Raw genomic sequence first — 23,026 nt, forward strand, 5'->3', positions numbered from 1 at the left:
AATTCATAAAATGCTCTTTGAACCCAAGGTCCATAAGTTTAGTACCTATGTTTTTTTCTATGCAGTTTATAGTTTCAGGTCTTATGCTTACGTCTTTGATCCATTTTGAATTAATTTTGGTACATTGTGACAGATAGCAATCTAATTTCCTTATTTTGCATGTGGCTTTCCAATTCTCCCAGCACCATTTATTGAAGAGGCTATGGTGCAGACTCTTAAAAGAGGCGCCAAGCTTCCCTGTGTCCTCAGAGCCTCAGGCACCATTTCCCACCACCTTTTGGGAAACCATTGGGACTCCATCTCACAGGCCAGAGCGAAAGGGCTACAGCACAGGCAGAACTACATTACCCAGAAACCTCTGCGCCGCTCGGTTGTGGCACTGTGCCGGGCATTTCCCTACGTGCCGATGACGTCTGGGCGTGGCTTGGGCGTCTTCTTCACGGCGGACATCTTGTCGGGTTTTGGTAGGACGGTGGGAGGAGAGGCATACGAGCTCTGGTTTGGTTGTGAGGTGACGGGAGCGGGACAGGGCAGGAGAAGTCTCCTCTCCACTGCAAAGAGATTCGGCGGTGGCAGCGCTGGAAAAGATCTGAGTCTGGACCTGGGATCCTCAGGCTCCGCAGGGTCCAGACCTTGATGGCGGCGGCCACGGGGGTGGGCCCGGTGTAGGTAGGTGCTATGTTTCCTGGACGTTGAAGCGACCGTACCCTCACCTCCTAATCCTAAGGCCCTTTATGAGGCTGTTTGATGAGGTCACTACATCCAGGCTTCAGTGCGTTTGTGAGTGGAGCCCCCATTTCCAATAGCCAGTGTAATGGGACGTGGGAGAGCAAAGGCGGGGAGACGGGATTGAGCTGGGAGCGTTCGGGAAAGTGGGGTCCTCGCATCTGCAAGGAGCGGAGTGTGAGTACTAGCCATGCCTATAGTGACAGTGTGAGGCGAGTGTCTTCATTACGAGGACGCTGGGAGCTTTGGAGGGACAGGATTTGATTAAGTATTTTAAAAGTATCCCAACGTTCGCTCTGGAAAACGGACTAGGATGGGGTGGGGATGATGAGAATGGGGGCAGGGAGGCCGGGGAGAAGGCAAGAGACTCTAGGAGTGTGGTAGAGCAGTGGCAGGAGGTGTTGAGGGTGGAGAAGTAACTAAATTCTGTAAAGATTTTACAGGTGGAACCAACAGAATTTGCTGCTTTGTCAGGTACGGCTGTGAGTGGAAGTAGGGAATGAAGAATTATCCAAGAAAATTTCTACCCTCCCCTTGAACATCATGAAAGAATGGAAATGTGTACTTTGGAGCAGGGAGCACCTTTCAGGGGGATCAGGAGTTGGGTTTTGAACATGGTAAATCTGAGGTGTCTCACAGTGGAGGTGTCACATGGGTATTTGGTTATGCAGGCCTGGAGTTCTGCAGAGTGAGCTGTGCTGGAGACCTCTGGGCGATGAAGCCTCAGGTCAAAGCCTGGGAATCAGATTTACGGAAGAACATTAAGGACAGGATGTTGTTCTATGTGGTTCCTGAGATGAGAGACATTGGAGGGCAGGGGAGAAGGGTGGACATCCCTGAAATTCCCTCCAAAAAGGAGGGATCCAGGGGATGAAAGGTATCTGGCTGATGTCAGCAGGAAGAGAGGGCTGGAGGGTGTTAGAAGCTTGACCTGGGAGAGAGAACAGGGTGTGAGGTGCAACAGGTTTGCCATGCTGTGGACTCAGCTTACCCCCATAGGCACTGCCTGTGTAGAAGAGGGAAAGTTAGCCAGGCTAGTGGAGCAACCTCAGCCCAATTCAGGGTACTGGTACATCAGTTTCTCAGTTCCTGAGGTAAGGAGAGATGATGAGCTTCTCTAATGAGGGGCCACTACACTAGCAGACTCACCTTCAGAGGAGTGAGTATGTACTGTGTTTCCCCGAAAATAAGACCTAGCCGGACAATCAGCTCTAATGCATCTTTTGGAGCAAAAATTAATATAAGACCATTAATTTTTGCTCCAAAAGATGCATTAGAGCTGATTGTCCGGCTAGGTCTTATTTTCGGGTAGGCTGGTTTGGTGAAGACTAGTGTACCCTTGGCAAGTATACATAAGTAGTCTGTTAAAAATATATAGATAGGATAAATTAGATTTATACCCGTGCTTAATAATTGATTGAAGTGCTTGCCTTTATCACTTCATTTACACAAAAAACATTTGCAGTGTTAAGCTCATGGACAGTAAAAGCTAATTCAAAGGTATTTGACATATACTAACGTGTGATACAAACAGCAGCCCTGTTAGGTGGGCACTACTATTATTGCCTCTTTACAGATGAAGGCACTGAGACACAGATCCTGCTCATGGTCACAGAACTGATAGGAGGCAGCACTAAGGTGTGAGTATCTGAGGTTAGACAACCTGAAGTCATCTTCACCAAAGGGCAGGACAGGAGTTAGGGGAATAGTTAAGTTCATGAGACCCTATTGTGGTAATCTATCACTCCCAGCTCCCTCTTCCTGCCAGGTTGCTGTGGTGGCAGAAGCACTTATGATCCCTGCAGAGTGTAGTTCCTCATTCAGCCCACCCCCACCCTGTGATCTTGGCAAGCAAGTATGGTGAATGGTAGTATCTCAGGACTCCTACCTTCTACCTGCCATTGGGTTTTGGGATCCCTGTGTTACCAAGGTCTTGTACTGACTTCTATTCTTAAATTATATGGAAGGGTTTCTGTTTCTAGCTAGAAGTGGGATGAAGTGTGGGACAGTTTCCCACTAGCATGTGCAAATGCATCACTTGAGGCTCCACTGGGAGTGTTCAGGAAACCTCAAGTCTCCCATATGTCTGGTGTGATCTGAGAGCAGGGGACAGGATTCAGCATTGGAATGACAGCCTGTGAAGCTGGACTTCTATTCTGAGGGTAATGAGTGCCATGGAGGGTTTGGAACAGAGGAGACAGTGATTTTCTGATGTGGAGGGTGAGAGAAAGAAGGGGAGGAGTCAGGGATGACCCCACAGTTTTTGGCCTGAGACAGTAGACGGTGTAAGGATCAAAAAATCCTCAATTGAGATAGTGAACAAGTTGGTGGTGCGAGTAATACCAGGAGTTAGGTTTTGACTGTGTTGAATCTGCGATGTTCCAAAGACATCTGAGTGGAGGTGTCAAATGGACAGCTGGACACACAGGTTTGGAGTTCAGAGAAGGGATTATAGTTGGAGACATCCACAAGGTGGCAGCCAGTATGTGGTTTAGGTTAGAGCTCTGTTTCAGATTTAGAGAGAATCTTTATGTCATGGTGGCATTGCCATTTAGGAGTCTGGAAAGGGGGTGGACACAGCAGAGTGGAAGTAGGAGTCACTTGAGAGACAAGAAAAAGGAGATAAGTGTCTGTGGTTAGAGGGGGGAAGAATAGGATCTGGCAGGTGAAGGCTTCAGAGAGAGGGTGAACATGCAATGGATGCTGGGGTGTACAGTAACAGAGATGAGATGAAACAGGCTGAAGCTGGTGCTTATTTCCCTCTCTGAGTGCTTCCTGGGCTTTTGTGGTGATCTTTGGTGGGATGCAGGGAGTTTTAGTCAAGCTGGTAAATTAGCTCAGGGACAATTGGGTCAGTTGGCAGAGTCACTGTACTTGCAGTAGAAGGCCAGTGGGTGTGGGCTTTGAATGAGTTTAGTGTTAAACCTGTGATTGATGAGGATATAGCATCCTCAGTGTACAATAGCAAAGTGGGAAAACGCAGGGTTTATTTAATATCTGTACATGGTTCTGCATTGCTGAAGTTGATTCAAGAAGGGGGATATTTAAAAGCTGGATTCAGAGATACTCATGGCAGTGGGTACCATCAGCTGGGCCTGATATAATCCTGGATGCGTTAACCAAGCATTCTCTGAATACTGTGTGCAGATTTGCATGTAGGAGGTGCCTGTGTTGTGGGCGTCTGTAGATAAGAGGGAGGGAGGTGTGTTCTGAAGAGTGACGTGTACATGGAGATGGAATCTTAATTCATGGTCTAAGGGTTCTGGTACTGAGGTCTTTACAGAAAATGCTGAGTTCAAATTTGTATATGAGAAGCATAATCTCTAGGCCCCAGGGGAACTAGCTGGCAGGAGAAGAGTGGGCCCTGCGTGCCAGGCCCATTCTGTGTAGTGTCTGTCTACCTGTCCACCTGCCTGTTGTCTGGACTGGACAAAATGAGTAATGGAAGATGAGGGCAGATCACGCATCAATCATACAAGGGCCTGATATCTTGTCTGAGTTGGGGAGGAAAATGAGTCTGTGGTGAATAGACTAGGAGTCCTGGGGAGAGAGGCTGCCCCATGCTTGGTGGTCTGCTTATGGCAGTGTCGTGTGACTTTTGAGGATGTGTTTGTGTTTTTCTTCTGGGAGGAGTGGGGACTACTTGATAAAACCCAGAGACTCGTATCACAGTGCAGTGTTTTCTACACTTTGCTTTACAGTCATTCTGGGTGCGGCTCCATGTATTCCAGTTTTTTGGGCTGTGCCCTGCTCTTCCTTTTTTCCCCCAGAGGTTGCCATTTCCTTTTCATACCTGGACCATGGGCACTGCTGTTTTCCTTCATTCCCTCACATGGCTCCTCTGGGTGTACTGTCTCCTCCACTCCCTGTGCTCATGGTGCCCCAAACCCTTGCCAGGTGGGGTTTCAGGGTCGGGAGTCTTGTGGCCAGCCCAATGAAAACTACCTGCTTGGCCTCTCCCTGGCTGGATGGCTCTGTCCACATTCCTGACACCCCTGTGCTCCAGATTTTGCCCCATACCTTTAACTGATCCTTCGGCCTACCTGTATCATGAATTGCAGTCATGGTCACTGCTTGTGGGACCCATTGGGTTGTTACTACAAGACATTTCTGATGTTCATTTTGTAATATTTAGTTTTCTTTTAATCTCTCATGATTGGGCTGCCTGGGGCAGTGCTTTCTCACACACTTGCCCTGTCTTTCCTCTGGCTTGTATCTTGCAGCTCCTCTGTGGTTGCTGAATTATAACAGAGCAAGGAACTCTGAGTGCCTGACTGAGGTCATGACTCCAGCCACAGCAAGAGTGTCTTGGACAGGCCCTGGTGAGGGAGAGCGTAAAGAGGGTGTGACCTCAGGGCTGGGTTCAAATGCACCAGAAATCTATCCTGTGCCCACTATTTGGTACCCAGGCTATAAGCTGTACTTTATTTCTACTTTTTCCTCCCTGTTCTGGACACTTTATACACTTGTCGTTTCTATTCTGACCTCTGACCCAGGGCTGTCCACCCATTCACCAGTGCTCTCCTGTCTATGTTGAGACGTACACATATCCTTAAATACAAGTTACTAATTTCAAATCATAGTTTTCTGTGCTTGGACATAGATTTCTATATATAACTCACTTGTTACCAACAGCCAAGACCCTTTTAAGTCATTTGCAAGGGCTCAGTTGGAGATCTGCCTGCTTCTTCTCCCTGAGTTACATCCCATCCTTTGTCACTTGTGAGGCCTTCCCCATTCTGTGACCCTTAGAGCTTAGTAATGCACAGCACCTTACCTTCACTTGATCCCAAGTCTGTCATCTTACCAACAAACCCACAGACTCAATTCTGGGTGTGCTAGACACACATTTGTGATGGGTTTGCCCCCTCCCACCAAAGTCAGCATGCATTTCAATAGCATTTTTCTGCCTTCAGGCTGTTGGCGTGGAGCAGAGGATGAAGAGGCACCTTTTGAGCAGAGCGTTTCTATAGAAGTTCATACTTCTATATGAATACTGCCAGGGCAAGGCAGTTTCATCCACTCAAATGGCTCACTCTTGTGATATATGTGATCCCATCTTGAAAGATATTTTGCACATGGATGAACACCAGGAAACACGTCATAAACTGAAACCTTACACGTGTGAGGCATGTGGGAGACAATTCTCATTCAGCACAAGCTTTCACCAGCACCAGAAGCACTACAGTATAGAGAAATCCTTAAGAGACAAAGGCAAGACCTCGTTTGTGAAAAACTGTAGAGTTTGTGAAGAACATCACTTGTCAGAAAAGCCCTTTACGTGTGAGGAGGAGCAGAAACAGGCAGGTTTGGGCAGTCATCAGCAAAAGGCCACCCGCAGCAAGAGGAAGACAAGGAACACTGAGAATGGAGAGGCCTTTCACATCGGACAGATGCATTACAACTGCAGTGATTGTGGGAAGGCCTTTAGCCGCAAAGACACACTTGTCCAGCACCAGAGAATCCACACTGGAGAAAAGCCATACGAGTGCGGTGAATGTGGCAAGGCCTTCAGCCGCAAAGCCACACTGGTGCAGCACCAGAGAATCCACACGGGAGAGAGGCCTTACGAGTGCAGCGAGTGTGGGAAATCCTTTAGCCGCAAAGACAACCTTACTCAGCACAAAAGAGTTCACACTGGAGAAATGCCTTATAAGTGTGGCGAATGTGGAAAATACTTTAGCCATCACTCCAATCTAATTGTACACCAGAGAGTTCACAATGGAGCGAGGCCTTATAAGTGCAACAATTGTGGGAAAGTCTTCAGACACAAATCCACACTTGTTCAGCATGAGAGCATCCATACTGGAGAAAACCCTTATGTTTGCAGTGACTGTGGGAAATCCTTTGGCCACAAATATACCCTCATTAAACACCAGAGAATTCACACTGAGGCAAAGCCTTTTGAGTGCATTGAATGTGGGAAATTCTTTAGTCGAAGCTCTGACTTTATTGCACACCAGAGAGTTCACACAGGTGAAAGGCCTTTTGTATGCAGCAAATGTGGGAAAGATTTCATCAGAACTTCCCACCTTGTTCGGCACCAAAAAGTTCACACTGGAGAAAGGCCATATGAGTGCAGTGAATGTGGGAAAGCCTACAGCTTAAGCTCCCACCTCATTCGGCACCAGAAAGTTCATACTGCAGGAAGGCTTTAAGAGTGCTTTCAACACAACAGGACTCATGGAGAGGAGCTCTGTGATTACCTTTTGTGAGGGAGATATCAATCAAATGTTGAACTTCATATATCTGAATATTAACATTGGGGAGACACCTTATGAATGCCAAGTACATGGGAAGCTTTCAGGGGCTGTATTGCACTTTCAGTCCTGCTGAGGTTCCTTGCAAGATTTCTGTGTCAATGCCTGGCTGAAACCATCTCAGCTCTACCAGTTTAGTTACCCTAATATCCTCAAAGAATGCAGAATTTTGTACTCTTTCCAATCCCTGGAGGGAATTATAACAAACCTGAGTTAAATGGGGGTGGGGGGGGCTCCTCGTTCCCTCCCACTGACTGGTAGAGGTGTGGACATGACCCATCTTTAGTAAGAGGACCTAAGTTGTGTTCTGGTAGCAAAGAAAGGTTTATTTTACTTTCTTCATGAACATTGTTGGTTTCATGTGATAGTTGTGACAGTTTTCTCCAGCCTCCCAAGTCACCCAGCCTGGAGAACTACTTGCCTCATGTTGCTCTGGCTAGCATGATAATAAAGACATTATTTAATCATGAAGGTCCTTTGGTTCTTTTTACTGTTTGGAGTGGTTTGAAAACAATTAAGCTCTGCCAAACTGAAGAGAAACAGTGTTTTGGGGGGCCTCCAACTTTGTATGCCTCAGATGGAATGAACAGCAGGTTGGCAGAGAACAATTTTTATTCCAGCTTTGGCATTCATTTCCTTTGCTGACAAAAGCTGCTTAGATGAGAGCTCACCTAAGCAAAAGTGTGGGACTGATTTTGTCTGGATTTCAGTTGAGGGCCCAGACGTCACTTTGAGGGTGCTGTTGTAACAATCTACATTGTGTTTAGGAACTACATAGATTGAGTGTCTTGTTTCCAGCATTTGTCCCATGTTCCCCAGCACTGTTGAGGGGAAGGTGTTCCTCAGGACCTGACATGTGCCACGTGCCCTGAAGGCCAGAATCTAGTACATAAGTCAAGACCTGTGTCCAGGAAGGAAAGAAAATTAATACAGAAACATTGGGTGTGAATAATTGGGATTGGAGAGATTAGCAAATGAGAACCACTCAGTCCCTTGCCCATTGTAAAAACACCCATTAAACAAAACAAAACAAAACCCATAAACATTGCAGTATGGAAATTCTGTATGGACCTTTAGGGCTGTCATACGACCAAGGTCAGTCGCAGAGCAAAGAATGTAAAGTTTTCCTCGATTCCTGTGCCTCTGGACTCTTTACCTAATGTCTTTGCTGCATGGGCAGGAGCCCTAGGATTGTGAGTAGAGACATGGTGGTCCAATGATGTAGATTTTGTGACCAGCCAGAGTTCCTGCTGGCTCACAGGGAAACAGTCTTCATTCCTTGCCAGTTTTTCTTGCTACTAAGGAAGAGGTTCTTTTCACAAGGCATTTGTTGGAGATGGTAGAGTCACTGTATGGATGTGCAGTCTTCTGGTTTTCCCATAGAAGTTGGAGACCCAGACACTTAGGTGGAATTATTTTTTATAGTTTCATGACTACACCATATAGTTTCATGGTGTAGTCAACATGCAATATACAACACATAATTTGGTAAGTTTTAATATGTTTATAAACATGGAATCACCCAAGTCATGATGTTGGATATATCCATCACCCCAGAATTACCTCATGACCCTTCATAATCCCTCTTTCAATGCCCTTCTTAATACTTCCCCTCCCATCCCTAGACAATTATTGATTTGCTCTCACTATAAATTTGCCTTTTCTAGAATTTTATTTAAGTGGAAACTTAAAAGTTTGTTTCCTGTCTTTCATGCAGCATAATTATTTTGAGAATCATCTATGTTGTGTGTATGTATATACCACAATTTATCCATTTATCTTCATTGACATTTGTTTTTTTCCAGATTCTAAATATTATAAAGCTTCAAATATTCATGTTCAAGTCTTTATGGACAGTTAGCTGAGGAAATTTCTAAAAAAAGTGTTGAAAGTGGCCTTGTTGCTTACGAATTACAGTAAAATGTGACAGTGAAGAGGTAAGTATAGGGAAGAACTGCAAGTAAGTATAGAAAAGACTCAAGGCTTGATTTGGGAAATTCTCAACCTGTTTATTGCAAGACATTGAAATGAAGAAATTCATGGTTAGGAAAGCGTATTCTAAAGAAGTAGCTGATGGTGTGGCTGCACACCTTTTGTAATACGTCAGCAAGATCAAAACTCACTATTGGTTCACACAGAAATCTCTGAAGAGATTTATTATGTGACTAAGCAGGTCACATAAAGCAGGATAACCAGCGAGCATCTAAGAAGCTAAAAGGTGTCCTCAGCCATCTCAGCAAAAGCCAAAAACAGATACGGGCTTATCTAGTGGGGAAAAAATTCTGTGGACCAACTTTTTGTCTAATGGAGTGAATCTCTGACATATGTAGAAGACCCACAAAGTTCTTGAAAATTTTATTCTAGAAGAAACACCTTGGATCTAAAGGGACAGAATATGAAATTAAAGTGTCGATTAATAAGTATAGAAGTAAGTTCTACACTGAGGAAACCAAGCTATAAGCCTGTATTACCTTTCATGACTCAGCAGAGTGGAACCTAGAGAGGAGCTTTGAGCTCTGTGGCAGGGCCGGGACACAGATGATATTCCCAGGCCTTGATCCCTAATGTAGTTTGCCAAGCCTGGTTTCAAAATGTCTTGGGATTAGTGGCTCTTCTTGCCATTTTCTCCCTTTTGAAACAATGTATACAACATATAACTATTATCCTAGGTCTGTTCCACCATTTTATTTGGGAGAAGATACCTTATTTTCTCGTTTTATAGACCAACAGATGGGAATATGTGCCCTAGGGTGGATCATACCCAGAGCCTCACCCATACCTCATTTGGACACTTCAGAAGAGATTTAAGACTTTTGAACTAATGAGATTTAGAAGAGATTTGGATATTGAGTTGGTATTGTAATGGAATGAGACCTTTTGGAATCTTGGGACGGGTTTAACATATTTTGCAAGCAGGATAGATAGGAATCTGGGCATCAGAGGGTAAACTAGTAGCAGAAAAACTGTTCCCAAAGATGTCCACGCCCTAACTCCAAGAACCTGTGAATGTTACTTTCACAGGTCCCAAAGGCCAATGGGACTTTGCATATGTAATGAACGTTACTCACTTTCCAAGGAGATTTATCAGGTGGGCTCAATCTAATCACATGAGGCTTTAAAAGGGGAGAACCTTTCTCAGCTGCAGGGAGAAGGATGCAGACAGAAGAGTTTGACGTGGCAGTATGAGTGAGCTGTCTGATGCCCCATTGCTGGTTCCAGGATCCAGCTGTGCTAGGACTGGAGAGGAACGCTAGGAGCTAAGGACAGCACAACCACCTCAGTCCTGGTTCAGCAGGGTCAAGAGGTCAGAGTTCAGTCACACAAAATGAAGACTGTATTTTGCCATGTATAATGTGCTCCCGTGTATAATGCACAACCACATTTCTGGCCCAAACTTTCAGGGAAAAACATCTTTCATTTTTTTTAATTCAAATTTTTATTTGTTTACATTTAGGTACTTGTTTTTCATATTATAAAGGAATTTTAGCATTTTTTTAAACATTATGGTACAAGAAATTTTATGTAACAAATAATTACAAAACTAAAGAACAGATACAGGGTAGAAGAAATTTTATGTACTGGTAACAAATTTATGATATTTATGCATCATAGAAGGCCAAGAACTCTTCGTCATTGCAAGTTCTTTGTAAGTTCAACAAAACTGATTATCATATTCTAGGGTATTATTTTGCATACAGATATCGTTACTGATTTCTAGAGTTACATTTTTAACTCATAAGCATAAATAAAATAATTAAAAACATTTATATAGATACGGAACTAGTACTACCCATATATAATGCACATCCTTATTTTTCCCTCACATATTTGGGCAAAAAAGTGCACATTATACATGGCAAAATATGGCAACTGACTTCCCAGATCCCCTCAATGCAACCAGGGAGCATCCAGGGAGCTCAGAGACAGTCCTACAACCACGTGGACCTGGATTCTGCCAACAGCCCAAATAAGCAGGAATCTGGTTTCTGAGCCTCCAGAGAGGAACATAATCTGCCATCATGCAGGAATCACTGGGCCTGGGAGAGCTCCACCTCAGGGGCAGGGCATCAAAGGTATGAAGGCACTGGGCTGGGCCAGGGCAGGACTTGCCGCCTACAGAGGCTTTGGTTTCAGGGGGAAGGAAGCCAGAGCCTTGCAATCTCAAACTGCTGGATTGGGTAGGGTGAGGGGCTAGGGTGGAGTGGGCAAGTAGGTGGGTGCCCAGGTAGAGTCTAGAGAGAGCTCTGGTCTAACTGGCTGTACCCCACCCTCTCCCCCAGGCTTTCTGGCCTCCACGTGCCTGGTTCTGCTGCCTTTGACTCCTGCCATTCCCAGCAACCCACATTTTGGGGTCTCCATACCCTGGGAATTCCTCCTCACCTAATGGCTTCTAGCAGCAGCAGTGACTCCCTGGCCCTCCTGTGTTGTCCAGATATACCTGCCCTGGTGGCTCTTCTGGCCCTTCCTGCGTCCTGTCAGCCAGCTCCTTACACAACCCAACCTCCACGCAGGCTTCTGACCCCGCCATCCCTGCACTCTGCTCCCACACCTGCCACCTGCATCCACAAAACTCCTAATTCCACCCGCTCTTACATAGGTGCCCACTCTGCCTCGGGCCCCACTGAACTACCTGGGACTTCTATTTTCTGGTCTGCAGCTTAACCTGGTACCCAGGCCCCTCTGTCCTAGTGCCTGGCACCTCAAGGTTTGAGGTTCTCTTTGCAAAATCACTCCCTCACTCCACAGAAAACACCGAAATAAGAAGAGCTGGAACTCTATTCTGTCTGGAGTAGGAGAAGGTGGTCCAAATGGTCCAGAAAGTTGTGGATATCCCCTTGGTGGAGATCTCACACTAGGTGTTCGTGGGCAATCCTGGGGTGTGTGGTACCACTGTGAGCAAGAAGGCTACTCCTCATTTAAGGGTAGGAGGGGCTTCTTCCATCACAGGTTTACCTGACTCAGGGTGAATTCTAGGAAAGGTATTTTACTGGGCATTTTAAACAGTCCCCTGGGAACAAGCAGAGGCCAATCACGGGCAAATGCTCCAGTCTTTCCACCAGAAAGAAAGACTGCTTTCAGATTGTGATAATTTCATTCTCTGGTGTTCAGTTTTTTTTCTCGGCCTGGCAAAGATCCTTGTTAATTTCATTTTCTGTTTTCTGGTCAGTTTTTTGGTCTTTGTTTCCTGCTGTTCCATGAGTTTAAGAAATTCAGAAGTAGCCCCTGGGACATGTTGTTTTCCAGAAGAGAAACAAGAGTGAAACCCTATGATTTACCCCACTTAGAACCTGGACACAAAAATCAGGGTACATGAAGGTCAGTGTGACCTTCATTCAGGTGGCATATGGTGGGAGGGCATGGAGCTAGAGATGGGGGACACATGGAAAGATGAGAGGCTAAGAACTGAAATTGTTGGCTATGTCCTGATCTGTACAAATGTGACAAGAGTGAACTGAGGTTTAGAAAAGTACCACTGAAGGGCAGTATGGTGTACAGAACAAAAGGTAGGATCCTTAGAAATATTTCACCTAGATAGAGGGACTTAATTAAACACAGAATAAAGTCTGCTCTGGATCCATCCTGAAAATAATTAACAGCAAGCATCCAAAGGAAAAACTGCTGTAAAGTACCTTTACTGAAAGTCATGTCAAAATCTGACACTATTTAAAGGGATACAAGCAAATGCAACACCCACTGTACAGTTTTTCTTGTCTGGTACCCAATAAATAAGTAGTGGGTGCACAAAAGAGCAGGAATATAAGACATATAACATGTTAGCATAAAAGAAATCAATAGAAGCAAGCACAAAAATGACAGAAATGATAAAATTAGCAGACAATTATGTTAAACAGCTTTTATAAATATCCTACATTCTTGGAAGTATGGGAAAATCAAGACCTTCATTAAAAGAGATGTAAAAATAGATATAAAAATAGACCTATATGGAACTTACGGGGAATACAATATCTAACACAAAAAATATACTGCATGGTATGAAAAGCAGATGAGACGATGCTGAAGAAGAGATAAGTGAATTTAAAGATGCAGTTATACGGTGAAAAACTGAAGCCCTTTGCTCTACGTTCAGGAACACGACAGGGCTGTCCCCTATCACCTCTGCTTTTCAATATAGTGTTGGAAGTCCTCACCAGAGCAATCAGGCAAGAGAAAGAAATAAAAGGCATCCAAATTGGGAATGAAGAAGTTAAATTGTCACTGTTTGCAGATGACATGATGCTATATATAGAAAACCCTAAAGACTCCACCAAAAAGCTATTAGAAACAATCAACGAATACAGTAAAGTTGCTGGCTACAAAATCAACGTACAAAAGTCCATTGCATTCCTATATACTAATAATGAAATCTCAGAAAAATAAATTTTAAAAAAATTCCTTTTGCAATTTCAGCAAAAAGAATAAAATACCTAGGAATAAACTTAACCAAGGATGTGAAAGACCAATATGCTGAAAACTACAAGACATTTTTAAAAGAAATTGAAGAAGACACAAAGAAATGGAAAGACATTCCATGCTCATGGATTGGAAGAATCAACATAGTTAAAATGGCCATATTATCCAAAGCAATATACAGATTTAATGCAATCCCCATCAAAATCCCAATGGCATTTTTTAAGAAATAGAACAAAAATCATCACATTTATTTGAAACCACAAAAGACCCTGAATAGCCAAAACAATCTTAAGAAAAAAGAACAGTGGGGTAGGTATCACACTCCCTGACTTTAGCTTGTACTACAAGGCAAAAATAATCAAAACAGCATGGTATTGGCAGAAAAACAGACACATAGACCAATGGAATAGAATTGAGAACCCAGAAATAAAACCACATAAGTATGGACAGATAATTTTTGAAAAAGAAGCAAAAAACATACAATGGAGAAAAGACAGCCTCTTCAATAAATGGTGCTGGCAGAATTGGAAAGCCACATGCAAAAGAATGAAACTGGGCTGCTATCTGTCACCATGTGCCAAAATTAATTCAAAATGGATCAAAGACTTAAGCATAAGACCTGACACAATAAATTGCATAGAAGGAAACATAGGTACTAAAATTATGGACCTTGGGTTCAAAGAGCATTTCATAAATTTGACTCCAAATGCAAGGGAAGTAAAAGCTTAAATAAATAAATGGGATTATATCAAACTTAAAAGCTTCTGCACAGCAAAAGAAACCATAGACAAAATAAAGAGGCAACCAACTGAATGGGAAAAGATTTTTGCAAACAGTGCCTCCAATAAAGGGCTAATATGCAAAATATACAAGGAACTCATGCAACTCAACAACAAAAAAAACAAACAACCCAATTGAAAAATGGGCAGAGGAACTGAAGAGACATTTCTCCAAAGAGGACATACAAATGGCAAATAGACAAGAAAAAATGCTCAACATCACTAATCATCAGAGAAATGCAATAAAAGCCACAATGAGATATCACCTCACCCCAGTTTGAATGGCTATCATCAACAAGACAAATAGTAACAAGTGTTGGAGAGGCTGTGGAGAAATAGGAACCCTCATACACTGTTGGTGGGAATGCAGACTGGTGCAGCTGTTATGGAAGGCAGTGTGGCAGTTCCTCAAAAAATTACGAATAGAATTACCACATGACCCAGGAATCCCTCTCTTGGGTCTACCCCAAAAATCTGAAAACATTTATACATAAAGACAAGTGCGCTCCAATGTTCATTGCAGCTTTATTTACAGTGGCCAAGACATGGAAACAACCAAAATGTCCTTCAATAGATGAATGGATAAAGAAGTTGTGGTATATATACACAATGGAATACTATTCTGCCATGAGAAAAGATGAAACCGTGCCATTTGCAGCAACATAGATGGATCTTGAGATTATAATGCTAAGCGAAATAACTCAGACAGAAAAAGTCGAGAATCATATGATTTCACTGATATGTGATACATAAACCCAAAACAACAAAAGAACAAGTCAAACAAATGAGAAACAAAAACTCATAGACACAGATAATAGTTTAGTGCTTACCAGATGGTAAGGGTAGAGGGGCATAGATGAGGGTAAAAGGGATCAAATATATGGTGATGGAAGGAGAACAGACTCTGGGGGATGAACACACAATGTGATTTATAGATGATGTTATTGTACACAGAATTGTACACACAGAATTGTACACCTGAAATCTATGTAACTTTACTAACATTGTCACCCCAATAAACTTTAATTAAAAAAAAGAGATGCAGTTATAGAAATTATGCAAAATGAACCACATAGAAAGGGGGAAAGTGGATAAACAATAATATCAATAGTGACTTGTAGGAAAATATCAATGGTCTAATATAAATGTACTTCGAATGCCAGAAGCAAGAGAATACCAAGAAAGAATAGGTAAAACACTTCCCTATTTATTTAAAACTAAAAACCACACAGCAACCATCTGAAGTTAGGAAGAGGCAATGAAGGAATCTTCCCCAGAGCCTTCCGAAGAAATATGGCCTTACTGGTATCTTGATTTCAGACTTCTAGCTTCTGGAACTGTGAGAGAATACATTGCTGTTGTTTTAAGTACTCAGTTTGTGATAATTTGTTACATCACCCACAGGAAACTAATACATCGACCAAGCTGGTTCAATGGATAGTTAGAGAATCATTCTCCAACAATAGCAGAATATACTTTAAGGTTCACAAAGAATATTCACAAAATAGACCATATTCTAGGCCATAAAATAAAACATGAAAAAATATCAATAAATGCAGAATGATTAAATTCATGAAAATATATAATCTGACTAAAAGGGAATTAAACTAGAATTCATAAAAGAATACCATCTGGAGGGAAAAAATCCCCACATATTTGGAAATTGAAGAAAACATTGATAAACAATGTTTGGGTCAAACAAGAAAAAATTAGATAATATTTTGAACTGAATGAAATGAAACCCAGTATATTAAGATTTATTATAGCTGAGACTAGAAGAAAATGTATCGATTTAAATACTTATTTTAGAAATAAAAATGAGATAAGTAAATAATTTTAATATCTAAGTAAAGACACTATAAAAATAATTAAAACTGAAGTAGGGAAAAGGGAAGGAATAATAAAGAGCAGAAATTAATAGGTAAGAGAAAATCAATGAACTCCACAGCTGTCCTTTGACTAGATCAATATAATTGATAGATTTCTAGGTAGACTGATCAGAAAAATTTTTGCAATGAAATAGGGTACTGTACTAGATATATTAAAGACATTGAAAGGATTATACATCTTTCTAACAATTCTATGAAAGCTAGAACTTGACCAAAAACAATTCCTTGAAATACTCCAACTACTCAGTTTCACTGAAGAAGAAATGAGTAACCTGAAATGTCCTCTCTTATAGACATTGAATTGGTAATTTAAAAATGTCTTATAATTTCATGCCAAGATGGCTTTACTAGTGAATTTTTCTAAATAAGGAAGAAGTAATTCCAATTCCACTCAAATTATTTACAAAAAAAATAGGATGGAACAATTCCCATCTAACTATATGAGATAAGCCTTAACTTGATACCCAAACTAGGCAATATTATTAGTAGAAGACTACACATGAACATAGATGCAAAACATCCTTAACAAAATTTTAGGAAATAGAATATAGTGATGATAGATAGATAGAGATTAAATCCTCACCCTAGTGAGGTAAGATATATATAATATAAATGTTAAAAGTAGATATAAAATATACATATATATTAAAATATACATATTCCTATATATAAAAATATATTTCTTAAATGGAAATTATCTCACATAACATCAGTACAATGATCAAAATGAGAAAATTTAATATTGATCCTATAGTATTATGTAATTCAAAAATTATTTTCAAAGGTCAATTGTCTTATTATCATCCTTTATAGCCATTTTTCCAAGACCAGAATGAAAGCCAATATCATTAATTATGTTTATTTCTCATCTCACTTTAGTCTAGACAGATAGACAAACAGGTTTTTCCTAGAAATGAAAATACAGAGCAAGATATTCAGGCATTATAAAGAAGAAAGAAATCTTACCATTTGCAACAACATGGATGGACCTAGAGGACATTATGTTACATGAAATAAGTCAGACAGAGAAAGACAAATACCATATGATCTCACTTATATGTGGAATCTAAAGAAAAGAATAAGTGAATGAACTAATCAGAAACAGTTTCAGAGACATAGAGGAAAAACTGAGGGTTGCTAGATGGGCGGGGGGATGGGGATAAGGGGGAAGGTGAGGGGATTAGAAAGCAGTAAGTAACCGCAAGATGGCCACGGGGTTACGAAAGTTAATTTGGGGAATGTAATCAATAATGTTGTAAAGATTTTGTAGGGTATCTGATGGACAGTTGTCTCGTTAGGGAGACCACCTCAGGGATGATGTAGATGCCTGATCACTGCACTGTACACCTGAAGCTGAAGCTGAACAATAATGAATGTCAACTACAAGTTTATATATATATATATATATATATATATATATATATATATATATATATATATGTTTATACTTACAAGAAGTGGAGTGGAGTACAGCATTAGGAATAGAGACAGTGGAAATATAATGGCTGTGTGCAATGTCAGAGGGATAGTGGATGGGGGGAGGGGGGTTGACACAGTGTGAGGGATATAAATGATAAACGTCTAAGTATTACTTTGTTTTGTGCACCTGGAATTAATAAAAAAAAGATATTCAGGCATTATTTAAAGATATCATGATTAAATATTTCCTAGAGTTGAAGAATTAAATACTCAATTATGAAGCAAAATGATTATAATAAAATCAACAAAACTAAATATACTGAAAGATATTCCTTTATCAGATTGTACCCCAGTGAAGAGAAAAGAAGATCTGACGAATAGCCAGGAGAAAAGATAGATTACCTAAAAAGGAATGTTCTTAAACTGAGCATAAAATTTGAAAAGAAATAATGGAAAATAGAAGAAAATCACAAAATGTTTTAAAGACGTAGAAATAAAATTACTGCCAACTCAAGGTCGCCTATAATCCTACGTAATACTATGAGAATGAAAATATATGCAGGTAAACACTCGGTGTCTTATACCAGTGATGCTGTCTAAATGCATTTCTCAGTTATGTGCTTAAGAAAGAAAAGTTATGATGCTGGACAATGATGGGATGTCCATAGAAATGGTTTGAATTTAAAGCTTTGAAGAGTTTGAAAAAAGGGGTTAAGATGATAACTGATTTGAGACACAAACACCATAAACATGAAAGTTATACTGCACAAGATAATCTCCAAGAAAAATAGAAAAGGGGTCTTACTTCTACACATGTGGTAATTAAATTGATTTTAAACAACTCAAAGGGTTGAAAGAAAGGATAGAAGGTGGAACATAAATTTATGATTGAGGAAAAATACACACCAAAGTTAGAAATTAATCCAACCCATATAATTCATTTAAAAATTAAATAGATTGATTCTTTTTCTTTTAAAAGTCAGTCTCTTATTAGACTTATACTGACAGTGGCAGTTAGACAGTTTCAATTGCTAAAGACTTACAGCTTTAGCAAAACAGTTCAGGCTAGTTTCAGGCCTGCTGGACTGAACTCTCATAGAACAGTCTACCCCTGTGACCCATGGCTTTTTTTTTTTTTTATTATTATTATTTATTTTTTAATTTATTGGGGTGACAATTGTTAGTAGAATTACATAGATTTCAGTTGTGCAATTCTGTATCACATCATCCATAAATCACACTGTGTGTTCACCACCCAGAGTCAGCTCCCCTTCCATCACCGTACATTTGATCCCCCTCACCCTCATCCCCCACCCCCCAACCCCCTTACGCTCTGGTAACCACCAAATTACGTTCCCCAGATTAATTTTCAAACCCCGTGGCCATCCTGTGGTCACCGACTGCCCTCCAATCCCCTCACCCTCCCCCCCACCCCCCACTCCCCCCGCCCATCTAGCAACCCTCAGTTTTTCCTCATTGTCTCCCAGTTTCTGATTAGTTCATTCACTTATTCTTTTCTTTAGAATCCGCAAATAAGTGAGATCATATGGAACTTATCTTTCTCTGTCTGACTTATTTCACTTAACATAATGTTCTCTAGATCCATCCATGTTGTTGCAAATGGTAAGATTTCTTTCTTCCTTATGGCTGCATAATACTCCATTGTATAAATGTACCACAGTTTCTTAATCCAGTCATCTACCGATGGGCATTTTGGTTGTTTCCATGTCTTAGCTATTGTGTATAGTGCTGCAATAAACATAGGAGTGCATAGAGATTTTTGAATTGAAGTTCTGGATTTCTCCGGATAGATACCTAGGAGTGGAATTACTGGATCATAAGGTAATTCCATTTTCAGAATTTTGAGATACCTCCATACTGTTTTCCATAGCGGCTGCACCAGTCTGCAATCCCACCAACAGTGCACAAGCGTTCCCTTTTCTCCACATCCGCGCCAGCACTTGTTGTTTGTTGATTTATTGATGATAGCCATTCTGACTGGGGTGAGGTGGTATCTCATTGTGGTTTTTATTTGCATTTCTCTGATGGTTAGCGAGGTTGAGCATTTCTTCATATGTCTGTTTGCCATCTGTATGTCCTTTTCAGAAAAATGTCTCTTCAAGTCCTCTGCCCATTTTTTAATTGGATCGTTTGTTTTTTTGGAGTTGGGTTGAGTAAGTTTTCCATAGATTTGTGATATTAATCCCTTATCAGATATATCACTGGCAAATATCTTTTCCCATTCAGTAGGATCCCTTCTTGTTTTATTGATGGTTTCCTTTGCTGTGAAAAAACTTTTTAGTTTGATATAATCCCACATGTTTATTCTTTCTCTTAGTTCCCTCGCGCGAGGGTGTATATCAGTAAAAATCTTACTCCGGGTAATGTCTGAGAAGTTTCTTCCTATATTTTCTTCTAGGTATTTTATGGTTTCAGACCTTACATTTAAGTCTTTAAGCCATTTTGAATTTATTTTTGTATATGGTGTAAGGAGGTGGTCCAACTTCATTTTTTTGCATGTGTCTGTCCAGGTTTCCCAGCACCATTTATTGAATAGACTGTCATTACTCCATCGTACATTCTTGCTTCCATTGTCGTAGATTAAATGGCCATATAGGCGTGGATTTATTTCTGGACTCTCTATTCTGTTCCATTGATCTATGTGTCTGTTTTTATGCCAGTACCATGCTGTTTTGATTACTGTAGCCTTGTAGTATAATTTGAAGTCAGGTATTGTTATACCTCCCACTTTGTTCTTATTTCTCAAGATTGCCTTTGCTATTCGGGGTCTTTTATGGTCCCATATAAATTTTAGGATTATATGTTCTATTTCTGTGAAAAACGACGTTGGCAGTTTGATAGGAATTGCATTGAATATGTATATTGCCTTAGGCAGTATGGACATTTTAACTATATTAATTCTTCCTATCCATGAACATGATATGTGTTTCCATCTATTTATATCTTCCTTCATTCCTTTCATCAGTGTCTTATAATTTTCTGAGTATAGATCTTTTACTTCTTTGGTTAAATTTATTCCCAGGTATTTTATAGTCTTTGGAGCGATTGTAAATGGGATTGTTTTTTTAATTTCTCCTTCTGATGTTTTATTATTGTTATATACAAATGCAACTGATTTCTGAATATTAATTTTGTATCCTGCCACTTTACTAAATTCATCTATCAGCTCTAATAGCTTCTTGGTGGAGTCTTTAGGGTTCTCTATATATAGTATCATATCATCTGCATACAATGATAACTTTACTTCCTCCTTACCAATCTGGATGCCTTTTATTTCTTTTTCTTGTCTGATTGCTGTGGCAAGAACTTCCAGAACTATGTTGAATAGAAGCGGAGATAATGGGCATCCTTGCCTTGTTCCTGATCTTAGGGGGAATGGTTTTAGCTTTTCCCCATTGAGTATGATGTTAGCTGTGGGTTTGTCATATATGGCCTTTATTATGTTGAGATAAGATCCCTCTATTCCCACTTTCTTAAGGGTTTTTATCATAAATGGCTGTTGGATTTTATCAAATGCTTTTTCTGCATCTATTGATATGATCATGTGATTTTTATTTTTCATTTTGTTAATGTGGTGTATCACATTAATAGATTTGCGGATGTTGAACCACCCCTGCATACCAGGGATGAATCCCACTTGATCGTGGTGAATGATCTTTTTAATGTATTGCTGAATTCTGTTTGCTAATATTTTGTTGAGGATTTTTGCATCTATGTTCATTAAAGATATCGGCCTGTAGTTTTCTTTTTTTGTGGTGTCTTTGTCTAATTTTGGGATCAGGGTGATAGTGGCTTCGTAAAAAGTGTTTGGGAGTCTTCCCTCCTTCTGGATTTTTTGGAAGAGCTTGAGGAGAATTGGTGATAATTCTTTTTTGAACGCTTTGTAAAATTCACCTGTAAAGCCATCTGGTCCAGGGCTTTTGTTTGTTGGGAGACTGTTGATTACTGATTCAATTTCCGTGGTGGTAATCAGTCTATTCAGGTTTTCTGTTTCTTCTTGAGTTAGCCTTGGAAGGTTGTACGCCTCTAGAAAATTGTCCATTTCTTCCAAATTGTCAAATTTGTTGGCATATAGTTGCTCATAGTAACTTCTTAAAACTCTTTGTATTTCTGCAGTGTCCGTTGTCACTTCTCCTCTTTCGTTTCTGATTTTATTAATTTGGGTCCTCTCTCTCTTTTTTTTAATGAGTCTGGCTAAAGGTTTGTCGATTTTGTTTATCTTCTCTAAGAACCAACTCTTGGATTCATTGATCTTTTGTATTGTTTTTCTGGTTTCTATTTCATTTATTTCTGCTCTGATCTTTATTATCTCCTTCCTTGTGTTCCCTTTGGGCTTATTTTGCTGTTCTTTTTCCAGATCCCTTAAATGTGAAGATAAACTGTTGATTAGTGATGTTTCTTGTTTCTTTAGGTAGGCCTGCAAAGCTATGAATTTCCCTCTTAGGACTGCTTTCGCGGCATCCCAAAGATTTTGGGTCGTCGTGTTTTCATTTTCATTTATCTCGAAATATCTTTTGATTTCTTCCTTGATCTCCTGCTTGACCCATTCATTATTTAGTAACTTGTTATTCAGCCTCCATGAATTGGTGTGTCTTCCCGTTTTTTTCCTGTAGTTCATTTCTAATTTCATAGCATTGTGATCAGAGAAGACAATTGGTATGATTTCAATTTTCTTAAATTTATCAAGACTTGTTTTGTGGCCTAACATATGATCTATCTTGGAAAATGTTCCATGTGCGCTTGAGAAGAAGGTGTATTTTGCAGCATTGGGGTGAAATGTTCTGAAAATATCGATTAAATCCAAGTGGTCCAATGTATCATTTAAGGCTGTTGTTTCCATATTGATTTTCTGTCTGGAAGACCTGTCCCTTGTGGTCAGAGGTGTGTTGAAGTCCCCGACTATAATAGTGTTACTGTTGATCTCTGCCTTTATGTCAGTCAGTACCTGTTTTATATATTTAGGTGCTCCTATGTTGGGTGCATAGATGTTTACTAGGGTTATGTCCTCTTGTCGGATCGATCCCTTTATTATTATATAGTGCCCATCTTTATCTTTTAGTATGTTCTTCATTTTAAAGTCTATTTTGTCAGAAATAAGTATTGCAACTCCAGCTTTTTTCTCGTTTCCATTTGCATGAAATATCTTACTCCAACCCTTCACTTTCAGCCTGTGTGTGTCTTTTGTTCTGAGGTGAGTCTCTTGTATACAGCATATACAAGGGTCTTGCTGTCTTATCCAGTCAGCCACCCTATGTCTTTTGATTGGAGCATTTAATCCGTTTACATTTAAAGTGATTATTGATAGGTACATAGATATTGCCATTTTTAAATTTGTAGTTAGGTTGTTTTGATCTTTCTTCTATTTACAGAAGACCTTTTAGTATTTCTTGCAATGCTGGCTTGATGGTAATAAATTCCTTTAGCTTATTTTTTTCTGGAAAGCTCTTTATCTCTCCATCAACTTTAAATGATAGCCTTGCTGGATAAAGCAATCTAGGTTGTAGGCCTTTGTTTTCCATCA

The 23,026-nt window shown here is 40.4% G+C and overlaps 1 protein-coding gene and 1 long non-coding RNA gene across 2 annotated transcripts; both read left to right on the forward strand.

The window, feature by feature from the left end:
- Nucleotides 1–438: 438 nt before the first annotated feature.
- On the forward strand, nucleotides 439–5,712 carry LOC117034627 (uncharacterized). Its single transcript, XR_004425118.1, has 3 exons — nucleotides 439–669; nucleotides 4,950–5,048; nucleotides 5,643–5,712. It is a non-coding gene; the product is annotated as an uncharacterized LOC117034627 (long non-coding RNA).
- Nucleotides 5,713–5,725: 13 nt separating this feature from the next.
- LOC117034611 (zinc finger protein 134-like) lies at nucleotides 5,726–7,464 on the forward strand. The gene has a single exon (XM_033127782.1). It carries the CDS (start codon nucleotides 5,754–5,756, stop codon nucleotides 6,882–6,884), a length of 1,131 nt encoding a protein of 376 aa, XP_032983673.1. The 5' UTR covers nucleotides 5,726–5,753; the 3' UTR covers nucleotides 6,885–7,464.
- The last annotated feature ends 15,562 nt before the right edge of the window (nucleotides 7,465–23,026 follow it).

Source organism: Rhinolophus ferrumequinum, chromosome 15 (assembly GCF_004115265.2).
Source record: "Rhinolophus ferrumequinum isolate MPI-CBG mRhiFer1 chromosome 15, mRhiFer1_v1.p, whole genome shotgun sequence".
In the NCBI taxonomy this organism is placed as follows: Eukaryota; Metazoa; Chordata; class Mammalia; order Chiroptera; family Rhinolophidae; genus Rhinolophus; species Rhinolophus ferrumequinum.